At 42.7% G+C, this 27424-nt stretch overlaps 1 protein-coding gene across 2 annotated transcripts in view; it reads left to right on the top strand.

The window, feature by feature from the left end:
* The window catches only part of LOC116492351 (schwannomin-interacting protein 1), a 137390-nt gene that overhangs the window by 26400 nt on the left and 83566 nt on the right, over positions 1-27424 (top strand). For both annotated transcript variants that reach the window (XM_032192982.1, XM_032192983.1), the window contains exons 2-4: positions 15827-15891; positions 16770-16850; positions 18413-18560. In XM_032192982.1, the coding sequence (XP_032048873.1) occupies positions 15827-15891; positions 16770-16850; positions 18413-18560 (294 nt within the window). The remainder of the gene's footprint in view (positions 1-15826; positions 15892-16769; positions 16851-18412; positions 18561-27424) is intronic.

Here is a 27424-nt window from a genome sequence, read left to right as displayed (position 1 = left end):
AAAATAAATAAGCAGCAACAAAAGTTATTGTTCAACAGTTGTTTTTCATATGTTTTTTCAATACACAGATTTTCTACATATACAAGTGCACACGCCCTGTCTACAAAACTGTGCTTGAAAATACGTGGGTATAATCTTTTCCTTTCCTCTCGTTTCGTTTTATTAAGGTTCAGAGGAGGACATGCAATTTGTCACAATAGACATAATGTGAAGTTCAGGATTTACTTGTGAGCAGCCCTGTTTTTTTTTCTACCCAACCAGAAGGGCCCTGGGGGTCCCACGGAGAGGCATAGCATTGTGCCTCTCTGTGTAACGTGGAGCATGAATCATTGGTTTAAGCTCACACTTGGGTGTTATTTCTGATGATGATTTTAATCTGCTGTATTTGCGTAAAGCACAGGTCAAGGGAGGAAACGTGCTTTTAATGAACTGCTTAATAAAAAAGGGCTTCTGCTTTCTGCCATGAACTAAATTTTAATTCAGAATTGCAGTGTATTTTGGAGGGCTATTTATATTAATACTTATTATGCGGCAAAATGAACGCAGATAAATGGATGAAATTAGTCTGCCTTGCTGTCCTGTAAGTACTCTTAATGCAAGGGCCAATTCTGCTGCCAGCTCCAGCAAACCTCCCTGGCTGCTCAGCACCCTTGTGCCTGCAGCATGGTGCCATCTCCTCCCGGGCACCCACGTGTTTGGGTGGTACCAGCTGCTGGAAGGACTCAGGTAGCCCTTGCTACTCTTTATTTCTCCAAACCCAGCCTAACTAGTGCACCTAGAGGAAGGAACATGTGGCATTTCTTTTGAAAAGCAGTAGTGGTGTTGTTTACTTTGAGGATCAACCCACTGTACCTGGATTAATGTGGTGCTGGTACCAATGTCAGAGTTAGAGACTCAGGAAAAAGACAAACAAACAATATCATTATGTGTCACATTCAAATTAAATGCCAGAAATTCTTTTTGATGTAACTTTCTCTGTGGTGTGTTGGGTTTTGGGGTTTTCTTTGTTTGTTCTCATCCTAACACCTTAGGAGACGCTATCTTGCAAACAGCTTTAAATATTTGGGAAAAGAGGGACTGGCATTACAAATGTGGTTATGGTTTCCATGTATTAATTTTCTTCTTAATTTGCTGATATAATTAATTATCTGCAGCCCTCTGTAGCTGTCATGTAGTCCATAACACTGATTTTTACATCCAAAGTAATTAGGAATGTGGGGGGGGGGAATGTTGTGGATTTATTTTTCTAACCTAAGATGACCTTTTAGGTACTGGAATTGCACTACATTCATGGTTACTTGCTTTCCTATCAAGGGCAGCCTATCTAGCTCATTTTTGTTTGATTATCATCTCTTATTGTGTTTAAAAATTGGCTGCATAGCTGAAGACTGACCATGAAGGGCATGTCCCTCAGTTTCCAACATGTGGTGATGTGACACGCGACCTCAGCACCCACAGAATGGGCTGTCACTGGTTGATGTCTACCCAAACCCCCTAGAACCAGGTGAATATTGGTTTTATTGCAAGTAAATGATGTATCGTGGAAAAATTACTTGATGAGTGCATTTGGTTCTCCTTCCCAGGATCTGGGGCTGGCAGCAAGTGCAGCAGGGAGCTGGGTAGTGCTGGGCCCACAGCTAGCTGCAAAGCCTCGGTCCTGCTGTGCTGGTGTGGAGGGTGAGGCACAGGTCTTGTTCCCCAAAGAGAGAGAGCTTGCAGAAAAATGTAACAAACATTTAAAAGTCATAATGGATAAAGGGTCCCGAATATGTGAATACCGCTCATGAGCATTGCCTAGGAAACCCACAGTGGTTCTTGCTGTGCAGTGTGGGTTCTTGCTCTGGGTAACGTGGTGACACTTAGTGCTTAGGTTTTTCTCTATGTGGCTAAATCCAACAACAGATATTAAAATGGAGGAGATGTGCTGTCTCTGAAACCTAGCATCAAAGAGGAACGACTGTCTTAATTTGGAGGTAAAAGTCCCACAGGCTGGAAGTTCCTTGGGAGGTAAAGGGCAGCAGCCTGGGCACAGCAGCACTGGGGAGCAGCAGCTGAATTCTAGAAGGGGTATGGAAATGATCCTTGACTTCATCTGTAAATAAAGACCCAACAGCCTCTTTTCCAAAGCATAGCTGAAAAATATCCAAAGGCATATCTGCAATTTAGAAACCCAGCATATGCCACAATGTCTCGGCAACGGATCTGGGCAGTAGAATCCTATTTCTATAGACATTACATAAAAGTAGCCATAGCAATGCTAATTTGTGGGTTGTCTAGGGAGCAAACACAGATCGTCAGAACAAGACTAATCTCACTTTGTGTTTTTTTTCTAATAAAAAGGAAGAACACTAAATAATTAACATAAACAAATGAAAACTAATTTGCCAATTTTTAATTTTTACCCAATTGCATGATCCATGTTAATGAATAATTTACAAATCAGAAATGAATATAAAATTAAACTATTTCTCTGGGGTCTGCTGTATATGTTATCTGAACATCCTATCTGACTGTTCGTTTATACAAAAAAAGAGTGAAAAATAACCCCAGAGAAAACAGTATTCAGCATGAACCAGGCTGTAATAAAAAGAGCTGCAGACTCCAGAGGTTTTACTATTTCCTCATAGACCTGGGATCATTTGTCTGAGGCTGTTTTTGAATTATTCATATAAACTGTGGCTCTTTGCTTTCAGAGATTGAATGTGACTGGCTTCTATCATATGGTTTCACATGCTGCTTTTTTGTTTGCATTTAAGTTTTTTATAGGGTGCCCTTTATACAAAGGCTCTGCTGGATGCTGCAGGATTCTATCAGCCACGCATTAAACATTAAGAGCCTGCATTGTGGTTAATACTGAGGGTTTCACACAGCAAATAAGGCATCTGGTGGGAGGGTGAGCCAAGGAAACAAGGGAATGTAATAACTGAAGAGCTAATAAACCTTGGAAATAATGGATAATAATAATAACCAATGGAAATTATTATAATGGAAATAATAATAACCGATGCCATAGTTCTGCTTTGACTTTGGACTACTACCACCAAGAAAAAAGTATTTATTATTTTTGTTCCAAATGCTGTGTTGACTTTACAAATCTTCTGCATCTCGATGCCATAGACCTACATAGGGCTAAACGGGCATTAGATTGACACTACAGAGATGCAGTGCTTTAACTTTCCTACCCCTGCACGCAGCTAATCAAGTCTGAGGGTTTCAAAGAGGGAAAGGAATGTCTTTCTGGACCTATCAGAGCTCCTTAGATCCTGAAATACAGGAGCTGATTGCTCTCTTCGTAATTAGAATGGCGTACTTTGGAGGTAGCTGTCTGGTCTAGATGACTATACAAAGCTGTACATTTTTCTTCCCGCATCTTAGGTGGAAGGCTTTCTTCTCCTTGTTCTAATAAAACTGAAAATTTCAGTGTCCAAATATCTTGCTGGTCAGGTCAAAAACAAGGCTGATCTATGGGGTGTTATTTTTTAGAAGGGAAAGAATTTCCTTTGAATCTCTTTTATCATCAATAGTTCAAAAAAAAGTTTTCCAAATGCTTCTTTAACTTCCCATTAACCATCAAATAGCATCCTGTGTGAAGCATTATGGCCTTATTGTCATGAGACGAGAAGTATTCAAAACTGGCAGCAAGCTTAAGCTACTCATCTGCACTTCACTTGCCTGGTGTCAGGCACACAGAAATCTGTCCTGTCTTTCAATTTTCAACTGTCTACAAACTCTGTCAGTTGTTGAGATGAGAATGGAAAAATAAACCAAGGAATAATAACAAAGCATAGGGTGTTACCATCTCTAAGAGATCTCAGAAGAGTAAATGACAAAAAGAAAACTCTTGCCTATAGTTCGATTCATGTGGTGTACAGTCACAATTCACCCTGCAGGTGAAGACTGCATCTTGGACAAAATCTCTGTGTTCCAGGCTGACAGGTACATGTTACAGCAGCATCCTCTAGAAGGTGGACCTCAGCAAACAGCTCAAACTGCTGCTGAGCTGGTAGGGATGTCCTGGGCTTGCTACTTTGGAGTGCTATTATAAGTGACATTCTCGTTGTGGCTGGGACACGTACCTGACTTGTAGTGGATGGGGAAAAAGCACATGAATCCTTTTCTGAACCTGAGAGGATTAATTGGTCACCGTGCACTGGACCCCGATATAGCAAATCACTGAACACAGCTGAAGCAAGATAAAATGTTGACATTTATCCTAACATCATGATGCAAAGATGTTGGAAGTGAACTATCCAAGGGCTTAATATCCTTTGTTAGAAACACAGCAGTAGTACAACAACCAGCTCTTAAACAGCTTGTAAATGCGAGTATAGTGATGTCTTTAAACAGTAATGTCCGGTTACAAAAGTTATGAGGAAATCTTCTTCTCTCGGTTCTAGGAAATGTCCTTTTTTGATGCTTTTCAAAGAATCATAGGCCTGTTGAGAAAAACATCTGTGCATGATTGCAACTACTCAAGTATTTTATCATTGCGTGTAACTGCAATAAAATCTTTGGAGTGAGAAAAATCCTGCCGATGCTATCTCCCTCTCGATAAGCTCCAGTTGTGAGAAGCAGAGGGAAGCATTTTGCTGGGCGGGAGGAGAAGGGGGCTCCTCTAACCTGAGAATGAGTTTCATTGGCTTCTCCCTGTTGATGGGTATCAGGATAGAAGCATAACTTCTGCAAAAGCACTTGCAGTTTATGGTAGCCAGCTATTTCATTGCCACTAATCAGATTTGTAAAGTGCCATCCTGATGTTTATCTGCTCCAGGTGAAAGGCATTGCTGCAGCACACGGGATGCAGTTGCTAAGCAACTGCCTTCAATTAAAACATCTTCGTAGATATCTGCAGTATACAAGAAATTAGATTTAACTCCTCAGGAGCTCAGGCAGGAACAACCCTTGAACCTAGAAGGAACTGTCATGGATCCCTCCTCCTTTACTCTGGCAGTTGCTGTTATATCACCAATAATGCAGAGCTTGGGAGTGTTTTATTTATCCCCAGGCTAACAGTGTGGCTCCTGCACATACTTATCATTAAGTATTTTCAGAATTGCAGGCACCTGTCTAAAATCAGGTGGCTCTGAAGAGGGAGTGGTGCTGGAGCCAACCTCTGACTTTAGGACTTGTTTTGTCCTGGGAAGCACGGCTATCAGCAGGCTCACCCCCAACCTCAAAACAGAGCTCAAATCCAAGAGTGCTCATTTTAAATCGGCTCTGAATAGATGAACTTTTAAAAACAGATTCAAGCCTGGATTTTGACAGGTGTTTGTGCGAGCTGCTCCCACGTGGAGCCCATTGCTGTGGGTCAGGGCTTGAGCTGCCAGGCTCCCTGACACCTCCTGTGCTGCAGTGGGAATGTGATGTATTGTCACAGCCAAACGATGACAAACTCACACAGACAGGCTGCTTTGGTGCTCCAGCATTCGCTGATACACCCCTTCACCTAAAATCTTGGAATCACAGCATCCTGCAGGCCACAGACTCCTGGGGCTTCCTCCTAAAAGCAGCACAAGGCCATTTGTTGGGAAGCCCTGGCAGTTTTAGTGTGCCTCCCAAAGCTGGAGCAGAAATACGAGAGGGTTTCTGTTACAAGCTAGGGACAGTTGCTGCCTGCTTTTGTGGTGGCTGAAATTCCCCAGCTGGTTTCTTGTTTGTGGAAGACAAAACAATGGAAAGCACTTGGGAAGGTGACGTGCTGCTGCAGGGTGAGGAGGGGTGGAAACACAAGGGTGAGAGACCTTTTACATGGGGAAACTCAACATTTTTAAGCTCTGGAAGTCCAGTTTTCTGATCTCCAAAATGCTCAGATACCTAAATTGTTTTGAAAACTAACAGGATCTGAGTGTTTTTTCTTGTAGCCCATGAAAATCTTACCTGAGCTGCCTGAAGATCCCAGGCAGGACCGTGGGACTGTTGTGGGAAACGTTTCATGGTGTTTGTGTGATACCTGGGTTAAAGCAGTCTCCAAAAAGGAGCTGATGTTTCATACTTCTGCATGCTGGATTTTAGAGACTGATACTAGGAAGCCTAAGTACAGAAACAGGCAAACATTTGTTTCATTATATGTTCACAAGGTCTAGTGCTTTCACCTTTTCCATTATTTTGAAGCGCCAAATGCTTGCAATCATCCTGCACCATGACAGAATATAATTTGAATGCTTCATAGCAGAAGAAATTTAGCATAAGCAGTGAAGTAACTAAATCCTAGCTTTTTAAATGAATGAAGTTTATACGCCTTTTGCCTGCTCTTGGTACTTGTTCTGTGTTGCTATTCAGAGAAGAAAAAGGGCCCTGTGGTTTTCTCAGCTGCTGACCAGAGTACCCCACAATTTGCAACTATATTTAACATAATAAAAATTAAATGTAAATATAAATTAAACATAATTGCAGGAAATCAGGCTGATTTTGATGGGTATCCTTGCTCTGAAACCTGCTATGTTCAGTGATTTTTTTCAGGATTCATTTAGCTATAGCCAGCGTGCTGAAAACACAGCTGAGGAGTTCTGTAATTTGCCTCTGAGACTTCTCTGTGGCTATCTTTTTAATGGGATTGTAAATTATATGCACTTTATAAGGGGACTACAGTAGACTGAACAATTGTGTTAATGACTCTTATCAAGTGATTAACTGGGAAGGCAGGGTGTAGAAGATTAGATTATTTCACCTGTGAGACTGCCAGGGGAGCATCTTTATTACTTGTCTAATTAGCTTGGTACCATTTTACAGTGGCTCCCAGTAGTGCTGCAAAAGTTAGAGGGATTTCTGCTGCCATCCCTTTCTGAAATCGCAGTGCGGCCATTTCAGGCACGCTGGGGTGAAATGCTGGGGCATAAAAAATAAAAAAATCTTTTGGAGGAGCTTAAAAGAATCACTTAGCAAGGTGCTCTGTGTATGTGAAGCCTCATACAGGTGGTGACCGTTTTATCAGAGTGGGGCTCCTACCTTGATGAATTTGCCACCCAGAGCAAAATGTACGGCATACAGCAAGCTGGATGCAGGAGGGGAGAAATATAATCTCTGCTAAATCAACCTGATCAGTTTGAGAAGTTGGTTTTAACTCAACTCTAAAATGCTGTTAGTGCTGGGATCCAAGAAGGACCACGGGGTTCGTGTTAGCCCAGACAGCCCTTTTGCTAATCTTCTTCCTGATTTAATTGACCTGTGCATCTCTCTTAGCATAATTACGCCCATCCTTAAAAATGAATATGGTGCAGATTTACTTCTTGAGAGTGTTGAGAAAGCTTTAAGGAACTTGCAGTTAGATCTGCTCAGAAAAATGTGGATCTTTGTTACCGCCTGTCTGCTGGGATGTAAGGTCTGGGGGATGGTTGGGCTGATGTGGGTGCTGTCCTGCTGGAGATATTTGCCTTTGGAGGACTTCTCTCCTGTTGAAGTTGTAATGATCTTTATGGCTGAGCAGTTGCTGGATATTAAATATAAAACACTTTCTACTTGTGTTAGAAAATACTGTCTTGTATGATCAAGAGGTGCGGGGAATGGACAGGAAGGTAGTGCAGGGATGGAGGCTGACATAACTTGTGTCTGCTGCCTCTAGCGAGCACAGCTCAGCTGGCAAATTAATACGTGCATTGCTGCCTTCTTAGCACGTTTGCAGAGTTATAAGCATCAGAATGAGTGAGTAGTTTCATTATTATCAGCGTGGAAAAGCTATTTCTCATGTTGAAGACAAACAGGAGTGTGTGTAGTGGAAATTACAATACACATAAAGATTAAGACCCTCATCAAAACTGCTCGCTCTGTAGCTCGTTGTGGGGGAGGAAATGTGTTTCTGTGGGTGCACAGGGTCCTCCATGAACCTAAAATCTGTAGCTCCAGCTGCTCTTCTCTGGGTCCTCAATTAGAGGCTTCAAGTGGCCTCCTCCTGTCCAGGATTGTGTCCCTATGTGTGCCATGTCACAGGGCAAAGCTTCCTGGCATTAAACCCCATACGTGAAACCCCATAGGCATGTCCTACAAGCACAGGCTGTGAGGGTGGTGGTGTGGGGGCCGTTGGTAGGTGCTGCCACAGCGCAGCGTCACAGGTATCGGTGCACCCTTTCCTAAAAGCATCGCCTTTGGTTATGGACCAAATGCATCCTGCTTGGCCTAAATGAGACTTTCAGAGCTGTGAGAAGTAAAAAGGCATTTCTGCAATAGACGTGTGGTTTTTGCACAGCAACCTCCTGATTGCTAACCTAGTTCATCAGTCTTCACTTTTGTGGAAATTAGTAGACAGAACCACATGCTGAAAAGCTGAAAATTGGATTAATATCTTTCTCTTCGGTTTTAAAACAGTCATCTGTTGTTGTCATTAGAAGTAATAGGCTCACGAGCTATAAAAAGAGCTGCTTGCTTTTTCTGGGGGAAACGAAACCTCCGCTGGGAGTTCGGGAGATGGATTTGTCATGTCAGATTTTCCCCCTGCCTTCCCCTTCCTGGCATGCTCAAATCCACCCCGCCCTGGTTGTAGTCTCATCACACATCTCTCAAAATTAAGCTGGACCAGCTGTAACTTGTGATGAAACCCTTCACAGGTGACGGGGTGCTGGATGGTGGGGAGTTCTTCCAGGGGGTTGGCTGCAGATTGGTGTTCTTCATTTGTAAAGTAACTCACTTTGAAAAATCCCCTTCCTACAGCACACCAGTTGCTGTCTTGGCCAGCTCCAGCTCCGTGGAGGTTGTCACGGTAGCAAAGGCAAAGAGTAGTGGACAACATATGCACAGGTTATTTGCTTAAGAATAACTGCAGCTGATGAGGCTTTGCACTGCCACATCAGGTCTCCTAAAATGGGGTTAAAATCCTAGAAGGGGTTATAGCATCTCCTCCTTCCATAAATGAACGATGCAGTGCATGCTGCTGCTGGCAAGGCAGCTGCCATTTCTGAGTCCAAAGCTTTCTGGACTTCAGCGAGAAATCAGCTTTCTCGCCATGCAACTGGAATCCCAGTGTGTATATTTGTGTGCATGTATATAATATATACACATACTTATATTTTTGGCTTAACACATGGCCTCTCAGATGCCTTCCTTGCAGGGTCTCCTGTAGCAGTCGTGTTGTTCCCGACGTTTCCCTCGCTGTTCAGCCTGGCTGCAGTTTCAGAAGCGCTGCAGCTGCAGAAAAGCCAGGATGTCAAGAGGCTTCCTTCTCGTTAGGTGGTTCTGCCTGCAAAAGTTAAAAGCTTGTGTATTTTGAGGCAGAAGTGGTGCCGTTGAAAGCCTTGACCACAGTGACTGCATCAGAAAGAAGAGGCTTTTTTAAAAGGAATCTAACCTGGCTTCTTAATGGTGTTCATCCTTGTGCAAGGTTTTCAGAGCTGCTGCAACTATGAAATAATGCTCTGTAGCCATGATTCAATAGATTACTCTTCCTGAGGGCAGATCTGAAGGAAGGAAAAAAAAAATAATAATAAAAAACACACACAGCAATTTATTGATATCACAGAAAGTGGAGAAGAGCTCCACAGGTCATCCTGTGAGTGCTCCTGTCCCCTGGGACATATCACCAGCTTCACTTCATTTCCCTTCTGGCCTTTTACCATCAGAGGAATTAATTTATCAGCTGGCCTGGGCATCCTTGTATAGCCAGGATCATAGCAAAAGGACTAGGCACCAGCTTAGTTCAAATGTCTGAAGGCCAAGACTTTCAGCAGTTTGTTCTCTGTGCTGAGTTTACATTTAGTTGATGCAGTTTCCTTTTGAGCCCTATCTTGATTAGATGACAGTGAGGAGACAGCATCATGACTTACAAGATAGGGAAGAGAAACAATCAGGTAGCATGCCCATGGGGTATAAAAGGGAAGAAGGGGGGTTGCATGAAGAAAGTGAAAATATCACCAATTCGTGTATTATGTGATGGAAGTGTCCTGTGGAATATGAGGCAATCACATCCCATGGGAACTCTAAACAGAAACGAGTAAAACTGACAAATGGTGCAGCGTGGAGCTTACTAGAGCAGCCAGGTTACCGTTCTGCCAAAGGTAAAACTTTTCCAACTCTGCCTCGTTGGGTTTTCAGTGAAATCCTGTAAAGAGCAGTCTGGGAATAATCAGAAATGGTGGGGAATTCTGGTTGTGATTTTATTTTATTTTTTCTCTGTGGGACAGTCTTACAAGAATTTCTAATTGAAAGGATCCCAGACTTGCACCCCTAGCTCCATCCTGAAGCCCTGTGGGTAACCTCAGAAGCCAGTCCGGGAGCAGTTCAGATCAGCATGGTGCTTGCAGAGTCCTTGGACAAGAAGTCCCTGAGGCAGAAGGTTTCTTGGTGCTGGCATTGTAGGCAATGCCCCACTGCTGTATGTGTGGAGACGTCATATATATGATGGCAAGGGTATGGGATCCGACCTGGTCGCCCACGCTGCGGCTCTCTGTACCAGCTAACCCACTTCAGCAAGGCTAATTCATATTTTGTTTCAAAATCTGAATGCACAACTTGTTTAAGTGGGTTTAGGTAACTCTGTTAATGGCATGATTTTTTTTAATGGGGTCTGGTAAATTGCTCTGACAGCTGTGGATCGCAGGGCCCCTGTAGCTATGTTAATCTCGTGCAGTTAATGTACTTTTCTTGCATATTCATAGCTAAAATATTCAAGGTCCCTATTAGGTTGCCTAGTAGGGTTTCCCCCTCCCAGCCCCAACATACAAAAGCCCCTATCATCTGATGTGTCTTTTGTTCTGAGATATGGAGCTGTTGCCACCATCTGACATTTAATTACTGACTTCACCAGATGCTCAGCGTACTCAGGGCATTGCATTAGCTTTTATGCTCCAGCCTCTAGATGGGATGCAGAAGGCTCCACATGTCCCTGAAACGTGGGCATTAACGCAAATCTGTGATGTGTGCCCAAACGGGGGCTCTTTGTGCCTCTGATATAGCCCCACTCTGGCACACGGGTGTCACCAGAGATGCTGCCCTGGGGACAAGCACCCCGATGCGTACTGAGAGGCAGCAGCAGCTTTAGGTGGCTGCTCATGAAATCCAGCACATCTCCCATGGGAGCAGCTCCTCCACACCAGCCCAGAGAAAAGTTGAGTAAAAGCCTTCACCACAAATGATCCTGATCTTCCTGTCCTCTTTACACTTGTATCACGCTTAGAGGCTTAATTAAGATGCTGTTTGACAGACCCTGTCAGACTGAAACACGGACTCCGCATCATTTAAAGCAGGGGTCATCATCTTCCATGGGAAAAGTGAGCAAAACATATTTCCGGATTTTTTCTGGGGTGTTAGAGAAGCAGCTGAGGCTGCTGCTTCTGTGCTGGACTGGGCTGTGAACAGCAAAGGGATTGGAGCTGGTGCTGAGCACAGCTTTGGTGAGGTTGTATGGAGATTCTGCAGTAAGGAAGCAAATAACATGTTTTTTGTTTGTTTGTTTGTTTTTTGTTTTTTTTTTGTTTGTTTGTTTGTTTGTTTGTTTGTTTTTGGCTATTAGCTCAGGTCTAATCCAGCTTCTCTCCTCCCAGCCTGAGCGTGGGGAGCAGCACAGATGAGCAGCACATGGGTATTTCATGGAGAGAAAGGAGCAGAGAGCCGGGGATGCTCCTGGAGCAGGTAGAGCGGCTGCCTTGGTTCCCAGCTCCCCATGCCAGGGCGAGGGGCAGCAGCAGAGGGGATTTCTTTGTTCTGTGCCTGCCTCTGATGACCACGGGAGAGGCAAATGGCAGGAGGTGACAGTATTTACGCCTATAAACTGGCTTCCTGATAGGTGAGGGGAAGGGGCACCAGGTGGCCTTGCTCGGGGGACAGATGCTGCCCAGCTTCTGGTGCTGGCACCTGCCAGCATTTAGCTCTCTCCTACCAGCCGTGTCATGCTGGGAGAGGAACTACCAGTGGGTGAGTGCTGTGGGGAAGTCACAGATGTGCTTTAAAATGCTGTGGAGCGATGGGATGGGGTGCTGAGCTCACTGGCAGGAGCAGCTGTGAGAGCACTGATGCTCCTCGCTGGTATTTGTGAATTAAGGTCTCTGCGTAGCGAGGCAGGCTGGTTACATGTTCTCCTTCGTGGTCCTGGTTGGGCTGTGCCTGGTGGGTACTGTGCCTCCTGGGGGAGGAAGGAATGTGTCTGAATAACCTCAGTCTAAAATAACCATTGGATGAAATTTCAATTAAAATTTGGAAGCACATCAGTGAAATAGAGAGCTACCCAAAGCTGACATGTTTGAATAATTGCTGTACTTGCCCTTAATTATAAAAAGGAAAAACAAACCTTTTCTGCTGCTATTTTTGGGCTGTGGTTCTACTAAAATGGGAGCTTTCTGCTCCAATCTCCATCTCTCTGACCTCTCGGGAAGCACCACTGTACCTTGGCTCGGCAACGATGGACAGACCTCTTAGGCAGAGATGCTCAAACAATAGCACGCGTGTCCAAAAAGGATTTTGAAAATTAATTTTTAATATGTGGCCTCTGCCCTGATTTCTCTGCGCTAGTATAAACCCGCGAGTATAAATAGCTCCACTGATCTGAACGGATATTTTGGGGGCACAGCAACAACAAAGCCTCGTTGCCTGCTGTTCGAGGTAAATATGTATCCAGGCGTGATTTAATGTCTGCACATTTCTTTTCTTAGACGTTACGCTAACATAACAGCTTTTGTGAAGCATACTTCTCCAAAAGGAATTTAGGGACTGGTGCATTTAGATTGTTTGAATATTTATTTCCCAAAGGAGCCCATGGCCTAGAAACATCCAGGAAACGCGTTCCTTCCTTGGCGGCCTTGCGCACCAGTCACCGCTCTTTGCCTTGGCCGAGCGGGAAAGGGGAGCCCGGAGCACGGCAGCAGCAGGATTTGCAAACTGCCAGCACCAGGGGGCCTCCGTGGTACTTGTTGTCCATGGGCTCCTGGGCTTTATGGGTTCAGCACCTCCCAAACCCACTTTTGTGCTCCTTGGCATCTGGTCTGGCCCCAAGCACCCCGCATCTGCTGTCTCCATGGCTAGTCAAACGTGAGATGACTTCAACGTGTGAGGATCGACAAGGAGCAAAGTGTGGCAGAACCATTTTGCTCTACCTGTAAGCTCTAGCAGCAAAGCCCAGGCAGGTTTTTATAGCATGAAGATGGTGCTGGGGTAGCTCGGTGCTGCTCAGGACGGCTCCTCTGTGCCAGGTACTCCCTGGTGCGAGACTGCAGATCGAGCACCGTGGGCTCTTTTGCCCCATAGGGTTACGGGCTTCACCATCACAATGTCATTGAGAGAGCCTGGGTTCCTAAAATTGCACATCTACAGGCTGAAAAATAATTAATGCATAAACAGAAATACATATTAAAGGCTAGAAAAGCCATTTTAGTTTGCTCTCCAAACCAGCTTTGCACTTCGGGCTTTCACTGCTTTCTCCTCCTGAGGTGCCCACGTCTGTCTGCAGCTCCCCGAGTGCCACTAATGTCTGCATCCAACTGGAGTGGGAAAACGAAAGCCGCAGTAAATTTTACAGTATGTTTACATTTTAACAAGTTTTATAGAGGCAGTGTAATTCATGGCGTGCTCCAACAGCAGTATGGATCTCTTCCAGTTCAATTTTCCGAAGTCCGAGCTTGCAGCTGGGTCGCTCCTGGCGAAACGTGTGCGGTGCCGATTTGGGGCCGTGAGCCCCCAGCAGCAGCCGCCGTCCCCACAGCCACCGGGTGCCACACCGGGCCCCAGGGCACGGCATTGGCCCAGCTTTGTGCGGACTGGCTTCGTAAACTTGGCTGCGAGGAGCAACAATCAATACTTCGTGTTTAATGACGCAAAACTGAAATTAGTATGGATTTTATGTCTCCTTCTCTTCCCAATTATGCAAACGCTACCGTGCCTCTTTTGTCGCTGCCTTATGCTACGGCTTTTATACAGACTGTCTGGTGATGTTTAATTGAAAGGCTGAATAGTCAAAAATGTCACAACCAATTTTAGTTTTTACTTTTTTTGTTCAGTCTTCACCCTTAGGTTAATAGAAAATGATGTCAAACACAAGAAATGATTTATGTAAGTCGTGCAGGTTTCGTCACCCAGGGCTATATATAAAGTCAATTGCAAATTGTTTTCACATTCTAAATTACCTTCCATAGCTCTGGGATACACTGAAAAAAATGACCAGTGGAATAATAAGGGAGAGTAAAAGGTTATCTTCTGAACTGAACTCTGCTTCAAAGAAAATAATTTTGGAAGTTGTTTATTTTTAATATGTCAGAAGAGGAAGTTCCTCAGAGCAGGCAAAAAATAAATAAATATATATATTTTAAAAAAGGAAGGCAAAAATGAAAAGTTTCACATCTGGATCATTTCCAGTGGTGGATTATCGGGAAGCAGCCAGGCCCCCTGAACCACGCGTGGTGCTTTATCAGCTTCAGCGTGTCAACAGGACGGCGCTGCAATTAGAGGCCCAGAGGGCCAAAGACTGAGGCAAAGACGGAGGAGAAATCTGACTTGTCAGCTTGACAAATCTAGGTTATGCATAAAACATATTTTGCAGTAATAGCCCGTCCAAGGCTGAGGGAATGAAAGTTGCATTAGGAGTAAATCAGCTACCAACTGTGATCTCGTTTCATGTCGAATGGCGCAGAACCTTGTACAAGATTAAAAAGCACCAGGTAAAATTTCTCTGTTTCACAAAATCAGCTGTATTTGAGAAAGCAGGCAGTAGTGCTGGCTGATCTGCTGGGCCCCTAGAGACAGCAATGGTCTCATTGGAAGCAAAAATGTTGGATTCATCCCCGGGTCAGATGAGCTATACAAGGTGAAAATACGCTCATTTTTTCCTTTTCATATGCCCAGCCTCCCTAAGAATCCCACTTCTGCCTGCAAGCTGTTGGTCTCCTGGCATCATTTTAACACAGCTAAAAAGCCGCAGTGCTGTTCCTTGGAAATTCTTGAGTGATACATTTCTTTTATGTATTATGACCAGGGCAGAGATGCACCTTTATGAGTAAATTGGGTGGGAATGGAGCAGGCAGCCCCCTCCACCCGTGGCTTTGGGAGCAAGCCAAGCCAGCGCTGCAGAAAGCAGCTCTGCCACGTGGCCTGGCGTTCCCCGTCCTGCTGTGAGCCACTTTGGTGGCCCACAGGTGTGTTTCAGTAACAGGAAAACAATTTAATATGGAATAGAGTCTGCTTTTAGAATTCTGCGTTTGTGCCTGCTTTCTTTAAAAACCATGGTTATTTATTTGTAATTATTTTTATTGCATTTCATCAGTAATTACCACATTTTTTCAATTTTAGGTCAATTACAGATCTCCCCCACCCCTCAATTCCTACCCCTTCTGAACAGCAAAGCCCTGCCAGACAGACACAACTTAGTTTTTTAAGCCCTAAGTCTGTGCTGAAATTCATGGGGGGATTTGTGCTGGCCCCATAGCCTGGACGCAGGGAACCCCAGCTATGCAGCTCAGTCAGTGGCAGCTCTTCTGTTGAAACAGGATCTGATGCAAATAGCCTGGTAAAGATATCAGGCTGTAAATCTCAGCTGGTGACACTCTTAATTATGCAATTGAATACAGTTTGATTGCAGAACAAAGAGAAGTGCCTGTCAGTAAGCTGGTGCTTGCTTGCCTCTTACCAAGACCATCTCCTCCCAAATCAGAGCAGCCACACACCTAACACGTGGAAGAACACTTTCCTCTTTCTCCCTGCCTGTTGTCTTTGTAGGTCTGATATTTTCTTTCAAAGTTAGTGCTGGATGTACTGATAAATGCCTTGGTTTCTGCGTAGCTGGTTTGGATTCGTGGCTTGGGAAGCTCGCCCTGCAGACATCACCTGAGGGAACACGGCGGTGGGAGCTCGAGGGAGAATCTCTGGTGTCAGCCAAGGGCACCCCACAGGCACATTGAAACATTTTTTTCTCTTCTTGTAGGAAGAACTCAAAAGGCTCCAGAACACCCTGGAACAGGTCAACGATGGCAAATACTTGCTTCAAAGGTAACTGTGTGATTTCTGCCATATCTTGCACGTGGTAAAGTGAAATGATTTCCATAAGGCAACACGCCCTCTCTGAGGTCTGTTTGCTGTAATTATTTTTCACTAGGTAATATACTGAATATTCAAGATTTTGCATCTATTCCATAAACAATTCTTATTTTTAGTTACAGGAGGATAATTTCTGAAAACTGTTGCTGATTGAGTGATGTAATTAAGTGTCCAGTAAAGTCTCAAAAAAACTCCACAGGTTGGGGTCTAATCTTACAAATTTCCATGCAAAGGCCTTTCATTCATGTTGCCAGTCCCATCCAAAGCAGCGCCCCAAGGTGTTTGATTTTTATCTCCTAGCATTTTAAAATTGCTTTCTCAAAACAGTTTGCAGCACTGATTCCTTGGTCATCATTTATTACAAAGAATTTTTTCTTCATATTCTTGTATGGCTTTTGCTGATGTAATTCATTTGCTACCAGCATTACCATTGTTACCTTCCATTTTACTCTCCAGCTTTCTGAATGTAGCCCAAGGGATACAAGTTAATTTAGCAAGAATATCCACTATATTTGCCAGTGTTTTTATTTGCAGCAGCAGCTTCTTTGCTGGGTGTGCCTGTCTCTGGAGCTGGCATCTGGAGGGTTTAGTGCAGAAATCTGCAAGGACTCAGGGAGGCTTCAATCTGGAAAGTGGGTCCAAATTCCTACTTTTTGTTAACAGCCAAGTGGAGCTGGACACGGGGACCCAGATGCCTTTCCCCAAAGACAGCAACACTTTAAAATAAGCAGCTCTTGTATGGGCTTGTCAAATTTTCTGAATTAATTCACAGTGATTGCAAAAGCGTCATGCTGAGATGCATTAAACCCATTTTCTTTTCTTTTTCATAGCCATCAGCTTGCCATGGATGAAGAAAATAATATTGAAAAGTATCACATCAACTTACAGCCCTTGGAATCAAAAGTGAAAATGTAAGTGACCAAGAATGGGGTTTCTGCATTTAAATGCAGCCGGGTTTGTCAGATTCCTAAACCTCAGAACCCAGATTGTGTCCATCCCAGATTTCTGTGTAACTCTAAGTATATAAAAGCATCAGTTCAGGAAGGTGGTTAAGCTCCTGGCTGTAAAGCAAGGCAGCAGCTAGCACTCAGCCACGGCGCACACCTGACAGTAAGAAACTCCTCCAGCTTCCCAAGTGCCATCATTTTATCCTTTGTAAAACATTCCCTGTGGTTTTGATAGTTTATCATAGGGTCAGTTATTCTAAAAGGCTTGTCTGTGCTGGGTCAGGACAGGTGGCAATACCAGGGATATAAATTAGCACATACCCAGGTGTCCATCAAAGCTCTCTGCTTCTGCTGCTGGTCTTCCCAGCAGAAAGCTGGAAACAAGGCTGCACTTGCCTCAACAAAATGAATGCCTTTATGCTGAAGCCCCAGAGTATTCAGTGGCAAAATTTGGAGACATCAGGCCCAGGTGTAGTGCTGCACAGAGCTGCATGCCTTGCTGCAGCGCATGCTGAAGTTCACTTCCAGTTGAAAACTACAGCTAACTTGCTGTAAAGGTGGTTAAAATATTAATGCTGTGTTAAAATATTTAAAGGACAAGAAGTTTCAAATTAAGATCCAGCCAGTGTCTTTTAGTCATGCCAATTTAAGGCTGATGAAAGAACAGATTTTCAGAGAGCTTTTGGGAGGGGTAGCTACACCTTATTCTCATGCTTTAAAATGGAAAGTGCGTGTAAATACTGCTTGATTATATTTTGCAGTGGAACATGGAGCTGAGACAATGCAAAGTATAAATGCTTGAGGTGTGAAGATGTGGTTTCTTTAAAAAGCTTTGGCTGGTTGCCCAGGGAGGTGGTAGAGTCACAGTCCTTTGGGGTGTTCAAGAAAAGGCTGGACGTGGTGCTTGGGGACAGGGTTTAGTGGGAGACATTGGTGGTAGGGGGACGGTTGGACCAGATGATCTTGGAGGGCTTTTCCAACCCTAATGACTGACTGTGATTCTGTGATCCCGCACTGCCACCTGCTGAGCCTGGCCGCGGCTCCCTGCTGGCCCAGGCACTCGGGAGGTGGCCAGAGCAGTGAACGGGGCAGGTTTGGGGTCCCCAGCTACTGCAGGAGGGAGCCGGTTGTGAAAGATGCTGAAGTTCCAACCAGGGCTGTGTTGCAGTGCTGAAAGCTGGTGTAAATAAAAGATTTTGAAAGCTGTTCACTCTTTTAAGCAAGTCGTTTCCTTTTTCTTTGTTTGCAAGGTGTAAGAGAATTGCTGAGCTAAGCATAGACTCAGATTTAAATCACTTCTGTGAGTTTAAGGATTTGAAATAAAGACTTGCTTCCACTTAACAAGTATCTCAAGATCTGCTAGTAGTGGCTAACAAAGGGTAGCTGTGTGTCATAATTTCCCAAATATGAAAACAAAGTGCACAAAAATAAAACCACCAAAACCACCTCTTGGGTTGAGAATATGTATTTTAAATTGATCTCGCTGCTGCGTTCCCCCCTAATGCTGTGCTTGGTGCTCGCCCCAGCATCCAGCGAGCATGGCGTGAATACCTGCAGCGCCAGGACCTGCACCACGAGCAGCTGGACAAGCGCAGCCCCTCGCCGCCCTCCCTGTCCTCGGACAAGATGAGCAGGTCCATCAGCATGAACACCTTTTCCGACAGCAGCACACCGGTGAGTGCTGCGTCTGGGCGCGTCTTCCTATTTGCTCCTTTTTCCTGGGCTCCTGGGCTTTGGGTAAATGAAAGCTGAATTGTTGGCTAAGCATTCAGAAGGGACTTTTACAGCAATAGTAGTGTCTCAAATGAACGTGGAAGTGATGTGACTCTTTCAGGCACAGTTGAATGTGTGACCATGCTTTGGGCTTGTGTAACTGGGAGATAGATCTCAGCAATATGTGGCAAGTTGTTTTTCCAGCAAATCAACATAGTTTCTGACATTGTTTTGTTTTTACTAAAAGAGATATAGAGAAGTTGCTCTAGGGGTTAAAAATTAAACTTGTTTTTGGAAGAAATACACCACCTAGCACATTGGGTGGCAACTGGCTGCAGGCTGTAGTTCTCTTAATACAGTGACTCTAAACTGGAAATCCAAATATAAAGCCAATTTTTGAACATATTATGTGGCTTTGTGACTGTCCCAGGAGGGGGATTTTCAAGTCAATAAATCAGCAGAGAGATATAGACTCTATAAATGTTGCTTTCAGCTTTGAGACAGAATACATCAGTTTTGAGGAAGCTGTGGACCAGAGTGCAGAAAATAATTCAATAATTTCATAAAAACACAAGAGATAAAATTTGCCACGGTGTGTGTTAGACAAATAAATAAAAGAAGATAGATGGCACCATTTGGATGGGCTGTGCAGGATGGATGTGAGCGGGGGTGCTTTGGGTCCTTGCTACGAGTGCATGGTGGTCAGTTACGTGAAGCTTTGTTGGCAGTCACAGGGCAGTGCTTGATGGCTTCCAAATTCACAAAAAGTCTCGAAACCATTGCTAGCGGGGTTCTGAGAGAAGCTGAAGCCTCTGCACAAGGAGGTGGTCATTGGTAGTTTAACTCTGCCTCCACTTTCTGAGTTACCCAGTTTAAAACTGAAGCTAGGCGAACTGTTTCCAGCTGCCATTGTTTTTGTGATTTCGCAGTTAGGTGGGCTGCACTGGATTTGAAAACATTTGCTGAAATATTACTGAGCATTGCTTTATTTTTAGATGCCTCGTGTTCATAGCTGGAGGCGGGGATGATAAACTATGTCTCAATATTGGGCTATGCGCTGATGTCTCTTGTATTAAACGGGCTGAGCTGCTGTAATGAGAGAAATAGATGTGGGTTTTGCTTTTCTCTGCCGCTGGAGCGGCTCGGCCACCACAAGAGGTCCCTCAAACCCAGCGCAGGAGCCTCGTGGAAGCTTTCAGGGCTTCTCCATCCGCAGCCGCCTTTGGCGAACTGTGTTTTCGATGCTTTCAGGTCTTTCAGGAAAATGAGTACATCAGGAAGGTACATATTTGTCTGAAAAACGCAGCTGGAACACTAGCGTTGCTGCTTAGTTGGCACTAACACAGTTATCCTCTCACTTCTGCATCACACCCATTTAATGCAAAGGCAGACGGCGATATTGTTTTACACTTTTCCAGCACTGAGTGCCAATAACCTTTGAAAAATCAGGGACCATTGCTGAAGGCCAAGGAAACCCAGTCCATTTAGCGTGTCCTTGACTATTGTAATTCCTGAGGCTTTTTGTCAGCCCAGGTATTGACACTGTCAGGTTTCGGGCAGGGCAGGCATAAGGCCAGAACAAAGCAGGGACAACTAACCTTGAGCTGTTGAAATGTGGATGGGAGAGTAATTGATTGTCTTACCCAAATAAAAAGACTTGGCCTGAATTAAATGCTCCATTTGGACAGTGAGTTATGTTTTTTGCTCTAGCATAAGGTAAACTGAGGAAGGAGAAAGAAACTTCTGAGCAGAAAAACAACTGCTGGACCTGTCTGTAATTCTGCACTCTCTTGAAGTTTCATGTTTAGAAAATCTGAGCTGGAAGCAGGTGAGCAGAGTGAGGAAATTACCAATCCATTTGCCAAGTCCTCAATTTGGCCTACATTCCCGAACAAGGACTTTGAGAAACGGGGCAAACTCATTACAGCTCCATTTCTTTTGCATAAGCAGTGTTGCTGATGCACTAAGAAATATTCTTATGGTTAGGTTTTTTTTTGTGTAAAAGTGCGCTGTGCTGAGCGGTATGGAGCCTCCTAAGCAAATATTGGGAGGAGGGAGAAAGTCAAAATGAAACCTGGACCCTCTGGGGAGGTTTTCCTTCTCTTTTCTAGAAAGGCAAAAAGCAACTATGCCAAAACTAACATGCCAAAATATGTTAGCAATAAGCAGTTATACAGATGGGAGAGAGAAATTTATGAAGTATTTTGAGAAACCACTGTCACAACAGAGCCACTTAATTCAGCTGAAATCTAATCCTGGTTTTCCATTTCCATTCTCACCACAAGCCTCCCAGTGCTCTGTTTGCTGGGTCCTCAGCTGTATTTTCAGTGGCAAAAAAAGTAGTCATCTACTTGAATAATGAAAACCAGGAAGGATCTCGTGTCCATAAAATAAGAAATTGTTATCCTATGGGCTAACAAATGCAAATTACTGCAGCAGGGTGGGTATTGAAGCTGTGCACACCAAATGTCTGTTTGTATCAGAACGTGGGACCAGAAGTTGTGGCGAGGTAAAATTTGCAACGCTGGCCTGAGCCTTGGCAGATGCAGTGCGGGCGCGCTGGGCATTGCTGATATGCTGACATTAATTCATTCGTAATCATAAAAACTCTGTGAGATACCACAACTTCCATGTTAGCAGTTTTCATATGATGGGAGATAGCTGGCAAGTGGGCTTTGTGTCTTGCCACTGTGAGTTGCCAGCCCTGTAATCAATCCATTATGTATGGACTGATTCATCAATCTCTAATGTATGTGGCTTCAAAAAGTTGTAGTTTAGCGCTGCTGGCTGTGGTTACCACATTTCAGCCCAGGCAGACAACCTAATTGTGTGTGTCTAAGATTCAGAAGCTTGATAAATCATTAATTATGATATCATTGAATTGATGTGCTTGAACTTGTTTTGGTTCAGCTAGCTGCCTCCACAGTTGCAGTAAACGTATTTACAGATGAAATAGTTTAAGAAACAGGAAGATTAGTACTACTTTTCTGGGATGTAGTGACTGAAAGAGCAAAATTAATGATTACTATTATGAAAAATTACTTTGGGAGTATATATATGTCATTTTTTTAGCTTAAGTACACTAGATATGATCTAATAATTTGTCACTAAAATAATTTTTCTTTGAGACTCAAATCCAGTCTACACATATGTCTGTTAAAACTTAACATGCGTTCATCTGCCGTGACTCAGGGATGTAATGCAAGACATAATAAAACAGGGCACAATGAAAGGCAGTAACAATCCCCTATCGGATATGTAGGAAAAAGAATAAAACAGTGTACTTAGTGATCAAACCTACAACCGGGTAAAATGATTCTAACCCAAAAGTATCAGTACTTACATGTGGCTGAGACTGGGCAGGAAATGGTGAACTTAAATATCAAAGGCATAGACAATTTTCTACTATTTGGTCATGCAAGCTACCATAAACCACTGAAAGACAAACGGATGCCTTCTGTGTCATTGCTTATAACTGCCACTACAACATTTTTATAGCCATTGTAGAGTTTATGAAGTCTAGAATTTCACTTTTTAGTATTTTGGAGATAAACCTAAGAGGATAAAGATCTGTGAGCATTCACTGTGTGATTTCATCTCATGTTTCAAATAAATTGATTCTCTTTTTAAATGTCAGGCCAAATTACCTAAGTGTCTGCTAACCTGCTCTTATGTGGCTTTGACTCTGCTGATTTCACCCATAATTTATACCAATTATATATTAGTAAAGTCCTACCTGATACATGAACAGATCTCTCTCTCTCTCTTTTTTTTTTTTTTTTTCTTTCCATTTGGCTTGCTCCTTTGTCATAAACTACGTTGGCCAGCCACAGCAGGACTATTGCAAAGGCCGTCACTGTCTTAAAACATGTTCGCATGTTCATGTGCTCAGTGAAAGCACTGTTAGCTCCCTAGACTCCTGCCAGAATGCTTACTAACCTCTTAATACAAGAACCTTTCAGGTAGATCAAATTATCAGGTAATGGGTCATGCTTTCTGTGTACAAATGGATAAATCATTCTTGACATTGGCGAAAAAAAGTGATGAGGCCAACTCAGAGTGTTTGTGCTGTGGTACACAGTGTTCCCTTGGGCTTGCCACCCAGCAGAGAACAGATATAATGGGCAGAATGACAGAGAAAGGACACGGCTTGAGTGGTGAGAAGGGAAACACTTTTCCTCTTAGGCTACTGCTTTGTAGGCCACAAAGAAGGGATTTGCCGATGATGTGTATGTAGTACACAGTGCAGGCAGTTTTCTTACTGTTGGAAAAGATCTGTTGTCAATCGCTTGTTAGATTATTGTATCAGGAGTACAAAAGAAGTAACTGTACAATCTTCAGTTGCTTCTGTTCCCCTTTTGCATTTTATTTTTAATAAAATAAATAGAAGCATCAAAACTAATAGATTTGAAAATAATGTTCTTTATTTCTTTATTTCTTATTACTGTGTAGAAAGGAAGCAAAACTTACCCTCCTGTGTGGTGTGTGGCTACGTTTCTGCTTTTTTCCCCACAAAAATAAACTGTATATATAGTTACTAAGAAAAAATGATGAAAATGATGGTGCCAGATATGTCTCCATGAGCATGTGGCTGTGGTTATGATCTGTTTTTGTGATATCATCGTGTCTCTTCAAACGTTACAGTCTCAAAGACATAATCTGTGAAAGCCACAGAAAACCTGATAATCCTCAACAGATAAGCGAAAGCTGGTGTGAGACATGCCTGCATCCAGACTTCTTAGGGAGTTGCTGTGAGATTAAGATTTTTTTCTTAATTCTTCGCTCAGCACCACGGACAGCGGCCCCGTCCCTTCCATCCTGGAGCTCGCCCTCCCATGTCACATTCCTAAAGACATTCCTGAGGATGGAAATTATAGATTCTGTAGTATAGTCATTTCTTACCAGAGCACAGTGCTTTTGTAGGCTGCTGTGTATTACAAAATTGTCTTAGAGGTATAAGCACGTGAAACTTGCTTTTCCAAATGTGACCATATGGTTATTTTTCTAGGCTTTTTCCACAGGTTGAAGTCACAGATAGTAATTTCCAAGGTTTTTCTCCCTCTCCCCAAGCTAGAGTAGCTGCAAATGCAACATAAAACAAATCCACATGTCTTATATATTCATATCTTATAGATATTCAAACACCATCTGACATGGTCCTGGGCTACCTGCCCCACATAGCCCTGCTTGAGCGTGGGGTGGGACCAGGTGACTTACAGAGGTGCCTTCCAACCTCAGCCTTTCTGAGCCAGTAAGATAATGGGAATGAAATAGACTTGGAGCATAATATTGAATCAAAGATAATACAGACGACTGCAAACAAATGTTTGCAACTCATTTTATTCATAATTAAGTTTCTTATCTGTCTGAATTTCTTATCTTGTAGCTTTGGGAATTTGGGCTGTAATAAAAAAAAAAACATTTCCACTTAGTAAGAATTAGCAGCTAATTTATTAAGCCTATTGTTGGAGGAGTAAGGGATCATTTGTAAAATAAAAAGACACAGGTGTTTGATTTCTGTATAAAAGTTTGTTAATATTATTTTAATACTCGTGCACGTGCAGATTTGCTAGGTTCTACCACTTATCTTGTGCGTACATCATTTTATATACTACAGACTTGGAATAGTAAACTTTTTGTGCAGATTTACTAGTAAAATCTGTAACTACTTACTGTGGGCAGAATTTAAGTGACTATTTTTCATTAAATCATAAAATTTACAATGTGCAAGTACTCACAATGTGTGGGCGGGTATCTCTCCAGAAATTCAGCAGTTCAGAACATTTTCTTCATAACTTCCAAACTTCTGTAGATGGAACAAAGAAAAAAAAAAAAAACAGCTAGACTGTTACCACATGCTGATCACTGAAAATTATTTAACTCTTTTATAGCAGTTAGCTTCCCTTTTAGCTATTTTATCAGCCTATTATTTTAGCTATTTTATCATGCCACATTTAAAACCTGAGTCTCACTTGGACTATATATATTCCCTTGTTTTAGTACTGGTTACCTTTGGTGATCTGGGATTGCAGCGTAGCCTGAGAGTTCAGAAATATGAAGTTTTGTAGAAAGAAAAAAAAAAAAAGTCTTGCACAGTGCCATGCATTTTCAAATTTAATTTGCTCTATTAGAAGTTGTCGCCCTTGTGGCTTAGGAAAAAAGTGTCCTGAACAATTTATAACATCATATATTTATAAATCGTGTCACCTTTATCTAAAGTGATCTTGGCTTTGTATACTGCAATGCAGTGCTATTTAGAAGCAAGAAAAAGGTCTAAAGTAAAACCTAGCCTCCACTCCCAGCAGCCTTAAAACTCCTCTTGACTTAACGTAGCCAGAGTCCAGCCCCCAGGGCCTGTATCTGGAAGATGGATGTAGGGATCTTTTTACTTTAAAATTGCATATATATTTAAACCAAAATCCTTCTGGAATTTAACATACAAGATTGAAGAGATTATTTCAGTTCATGAATTCATGCTTTTTTCTCACACTGATGGAAAATCGTACATCATCCTGTCTGACATAATTTTAAACAAGGCATTTTCGAAAGAAAGCTGCCTTCGATCAAAATAGTGCTTTTGAGATTTAAAAGAAAGGACTTGCAGTAGTGATATTTCTACCCTGAACTTTCTGATGTGGTTTGGACCCTCTGGCCTGTAGACAGATTGTCTCATTGCTCCCATTTATAGTGTGGATTGCTTGAGTGTTCATTTCACTCATTTTGGAGGCTAAAAATATTTTTGTGTGTTGCAGACTTTCATGTGTCCTGCTATATCCCGTCTGAAAGGAATTTGCAACATACTGTAGTTAAAACAGTAGCTTAAAAGGGGGAAGTGGCAAACCCAGATGCCACCGTGTTCTTGCTTGCACAAAAGCCATAACAGATGTTACACAAACTGAATGGTCCTCTCAGCTCTGTTGCTGACTCCCCTAGTTGTCCAGCACAGCTGTGGCTGTGCTATCCTGCTCCTTAGTGTCTTCCTGAATTTTAATTACTGCTCCAATGCAGGACTTGTACCCTGACATGACGACACAAATCATGGAGCTTTGTAGTTTTTACTAGATAGATCAGTACAGGCTCCTGAGCTTAGGGTCCCTTGGATGCTTTGAAGCTCTGCTCTAATAACTGACTGAAGATGGTGCAACAAGGAAGAGGCCAGGTTAATCAAATCTGGTCTTTGGGACTTTCTTCCACGTTTACAGAAATTAACTGCTTTTTCTTAGCCACACCTCATTCCTCCACCTCCCATTTTTCCTCCCTTTCTGTTATTCCCTACCTCAGTCTCTGCTTTCTACAGCTGTGCAGTAACCCCATGCTACATCCACCCTCTGTGTGAAACTCAATGTTTTCTATCTTAATTTAACTATAGCACAGGAACTAAATAGTCCTTTCACCACAAGTTCTCCCTCTTGATTGAAATGGTGACCCTCAGCTGATGCTTTCCCCCTAATTGTTTTTACTGTGGAGTCTTTTCTGTTCTGTTCCTTCCATCTGCTTAAGCAATACATACCGATCCTGCCCTTGTATCCTGCTCAAAAATAAATAAGAGGGTACGCTGTAATGCATTAATAAATACACGGACATAATTAGAGTTCCACATTAGTAACCAAAAATCATTCTGAATTTCCTCGTCTAACTGAAGTCAGTGACTTTCCTCAGGCGTATGCTGAAACTGGTTACAGAAGCACATTTTACACATGTAGAAGTGATGAGAAGACAGCAGAGGTGAAGGGGAATATCAAGTTATTTAAGCAAGTGCAATCCTAACAAGCAATGCCTTGTGTTTACAAAGATAGGCATAAAAGGAAAGGGAGCATTATTATGGAGAGCAGTGTCTCGTGTCTATAAGGCTGGCGTTGTGAATCTGAGAGCAGCAAGAGAGAAAAGGAGCTGTCTTTGATAAACATTTACAAAGTGATTTCTGTAGAATGTAAGAATGCAAATCTTTGCATTTGCTGTTGAATAACATAGATGGAAATGTAATTAAAGATCAGGAAGACAAATCCAGCACTGAAAAGAAAAGGGATTAATTAGAAATCAAATATTTGATGATTTTGTGAGAATCATTAGTGCTGGTGTGGGCTATAAGATAACATTTGAAATTAAGTGAACATGGAAACCAATGTTATTTTCAATTCCTTTAATTTGCTTCAGATAATTTTAGCCCTGAATGCAAGAGAGTCTACACGATGCTTCTGGCCTAACATGACATTTATCTTTTGAACGGGCATTTTATGGAGAAATAGCTCCTGCCACGTGTTGGTTTATATATGTGTACACACAAAGTCATTCCAGATTGTTATATGTACATCTAATGCTCTTACAAGTAATTTCCCCTGGGGCTTTTTAATGCTCTGATACAAAAGGACCGTCTCAATCTGTTTCTGCTGGTGGTAGCAGAATGCCAATAGATTTCTTTTTCTTTGTGTGTGTATATTGAATGTTGACTATTGATGTGGTTAGTCAATTTGATACATTTCAGTTTAGTAGCAGCAAAATCAATTCAAAAATGATCTCAGCTGATGACAAAATGTCTAACAAGACATTTCTGTACTACGCTTCTTCAGGAATATTCAGCAGGGGCGTGCTGCTTGAGAGAATTAAAACCTGTCCCAGTGTACTGGCTGGCTTTGGTGTGACATCTAACAACAAGTTTACCATGTTTGGTATTGGTGCGTTTTAAAAATAGCAAGTTTATTTTAGAACTTGGCACTTCAGAAAGTAAGGCTGAATGCTTCATGTATGTTTTCTATGCCAAAGAATTAGAGAAAAATGCTAACTACAGTATCTGATTTATCTCCACTTATAATACTTATTATAAACTT

This window comes from Aythya fuligula, chromosome 9 (genome assembly GCF_009819795.1).
Source record: "Aythya fuligula isolate bAytFul2 chromosome 9, bAytFul2.pri, whole genome shotgun sequence".
Lineage (NCBI taxonomy): Eukaryota > Metazoa > Chordata > Aves > Anseriformes > Anatidae > Aythya > Aythya fuligula.
The sequence above is the reverse complement of the archived record's forward strand: the minus strand, read 5'-3'. Positions and strand labels throughout refer to the sequence as shown.